Source organism: Capsicum annuum, chromosome 10 (genome assembly GCF_002878395.1).
Source record: "Capsicum annuum cultivar UCD-10X-F1 chromosome 10, UCD10Xv1.1, whole genome shotgun sequence".
In the NCBI taxonomy this organism is placed as follows: domain Eukaryota; kingdom Viridiplantae; phylum Streptophyta; class Magnoliopsida; order Solanales; family Solanaceae; genus Capsicum; species Capsicum annuum.
The window spans coordinates 524224-527228 of record NC_061120.1 but is presented as its reverse complement, the minus strand read 5'-3'; the positions used below and the strand labels follow the sequence as shown (position 1 = coordinate 527228).

The window sequence follows — 3005 nt, the reverse complement described above, 5'->3', positions numbered from 1 at the left end:
TTCTCTGCACAGTGATTTGTATTTTTGCGGCTTTGGTCTTCCTAAATAGAGTCCAAAAATTAATCACCTAGCTTATGCAGACGACACCATCATTTTCTCATCTTCCTGCCCTATTTCCTTACAGTTGATTATGGAGGTGCTCACAGAGTATGAGAAGGCATCTGGGCAGAAAGTCAATAAGGAGAAAAGCGCAGTATATATGCATCACTTGGCGGATCCTGTAGTGATGGAAAAGGTGCAGCTTGTTACCGGGATTAGTAGACAGGAATTTCCTTTGACATACTTAGGATGTCCGATTTTTTATAGCAAGCGGAACATGTCATTTTACTCGGACCTTATTCAGAAAGTGCTGGGTAGATTGCAATCTTGGAAAGGGAAATTACTTCCTCACGGGGTAAGAGCAATTCTTATTTATCATGTGTTACAAAGCATGCCGATTCATTTGTTATCGGCCGTCGACCCTCCTGATTATGTAATTGAAAAATTACATAAGATTTTTGCTCAATTCCTTTGGAGCAACTCGGTGGGCGATAGAAGCAGGCATTGGGAAAAATGATTGGAGCTGTGTTTGCCACAGGATGAAGGCGGCTTAGGGTTCAGGTCCATGTTCGATGTGTCCAAGGCTTTATTTGCCAAATTGTGGTGGAACTTTAGGACGAAGCCATCCTTGTGGAGCGCTTTCATGAGCAACAAATACTCTAAGAAGATTAATCCGGTTATTGTATTATGGAAGGAAGGGTCACACGTTTGGAGGAAAATGTTGGAAGCCAGGGATTTGATTGAGCATCAGATTTACTGGAAGCCTAGGATGGGATCTTCTCAATTTTGGTTTGATAATTGGACGGGGCTTGGATCATTATATCACGTCACTCCATCTGATTTTTATTGTGATGAGTCGATTCTTAATGTGGCTACTATCGTTAGTGATAACAGGTGGAACGGACAATTATTGAGGAACATTTTGCCTGCTGATTTATCTGAATACATAATAGAAAATATCCAAGTTCCATCACAGTTACAGGAACTGGATACACCATACTGGATGCTCGAGACTACCAGAGAATTCTCTGTAAAATCTGCTTGGGATTATATTATATTGAGGGGTGTAAAATCTAATATATACATGTACATGTGGATAAAGGGGCTGCCTTATAAAATCACATTCATGATGTGGAGATCGTGGAAGTTTAAAATTCCATTGGACGATGGTGTGAAGAATATTGGATTTAGCTTGGCGTCGAGGTGTAATTGCTGCACCAGGCCGCCTGAGGAGACATTTGGCCATGTGTTCCTGAAAGAACCCATCGCTAAAAGAACTTGGGAATATTTTAATTCCTATGCAGGTATTTCCATTGGAGGTCTACAACTTCAACAGGTTATTCTTAAATGGTGGGATGCTCCTGTTCTTCCATGACTCCAACCAATCTTTTGTGCAGTTCCGGCCATAATCATTTGGGAGCTGTGGATGAAAAGAAATAGCAACAAGCACAGAGAGAAGGTAACTGTCAATAGAATTATCTACCAGGTTTCTCACACTCTTCATATGCTTGTCAAGGTTAGAAAACCAGCAATCAAGCAGGTTCCACATAGATGGCCAGACATAATCCGAGTCTTGGAAAAATTTGTTCCAGCGTTGAAGGTTACTCAGGCGCGTTGGAATCTACCTCCGGATAACTGGTTAAAATGCAATATGGATGGCGTCTCCATATGTAATCCAGGTAGAAGTTCCTATGCGTTTTGTATTAGAGATCCTCTTGGTGATTTGATATATGCAGAAGCTAAGGAAATTGCGGAAGGCACAAACACATTTTCAGAGACTATTGCAATTCTAGAGGCCACTCGATATTGCGTAGCTCATAATGTGTTCAATTTGATATTAGGAACTGATTCTTTGTATCTAAAAAACATAATTACGGGTACCTGGAAGTCGCCATGGAGTGTAACTGCGGAATTGGAGGAAATAGGCGAGCTACTGGAGAATCTAAACGTCCAGGTGACTCATGTTATGAGGGAAAGCAACCAGCTTGCGGACTACTAGGCAAATAGTTCACTAGAACGCGGCGACATTAGAGTGCACTCATTCAACGAGCTGGACTCGCAAGGAAGGAAGATAATTAATAGCGACAAGTTTCAATGTCCGTATTTGCGAGTACGCGCTGCAAGAAAAGGATGATGGAGTGGAGATACTATTTTATGGGGCTGTGCTACTGTTCTAACCCCATAATGATGTTCGGGATTGATGAAAATCAGTTGTACATCGTATTTCTATCTAGACGAGGAAAATTGATAACTCGGTGGTCGATTTGTATTCGTTTAGCTCAAGTTAACAAGCTGCCAGGTTGCGGAATAGACACTTCTTCCAGGGTTTTATTTACCGAGATAGTGCGTAGAAGTTTGGAGTGTGGCTCGATATACCTTGCGGAGAAATGGTGTGGCAAGAGGAGGATGATGGAGAAAGTAATGTATCGACATGTTAAGGAGGAGAGCATGGAGATGAACTTTATTTCTAACATCGTTTTCTTCCTTGCAGGTTACAATATGCTATGCAAATTTTATTTTTTTAATTATTTCTCAATGTGTGGTATTAGCATTTGTTGCTCATTCCATTGAGAAAATATTAATAAATGCAATTAGCATAGCTTAGAAATGCAAATTCATCCTTTTTTCCGGTGATCTTACTCTTCTGGGAAGTGGTGACTGTTTTATGGGGTTGTTTCACTATTATAACCCAACAATGGAGCTCAAGATTGATGGAACTCATTTTTGCATCATGCTACTATGTAGACGAGGAAAATTGATAACTTGTTGCTCAATTAGTACTCGTTTATCTCAATTAAACATGCTGCCAGGTTGCGGAATTGAGGCTTCTGCCAGTGGATTTTGCATTATGCTACTATGTAGACAAGGAAAATTGATAACGTGTTGTTCGATTTGTACTTATTTTTGCGGAATGGAGGCTGCTGCCAGGGGTCTATTTACCAAGATAGTGCGTACAATTTTGGGGC

The 3005-nt window shown here is 40.7% G+C and overlaps 1 protein-coding gene across 1 annotated transcript; it reads left to right on the top strand.

Moving 5' to 3' along the window:
• Window positions 1–130: 130 nt before the first annotated feature.
• LOC107844106 lies at window positions 131–2038 on the top strand. The gene is made up of 3 exons (XM_047398297.1): window positions 131–472; window positions 578–1343; window positions 1437–2038. Exons 1-3 carry the CDS (start codon window positions 131–133, stop codon window positions 2036–2038), a joined length of 1710 nt encoding a protein of 569 aa, XP_047254253.1.
• Window positions 2039–3005: the final 967 nt, after the last annotated feature.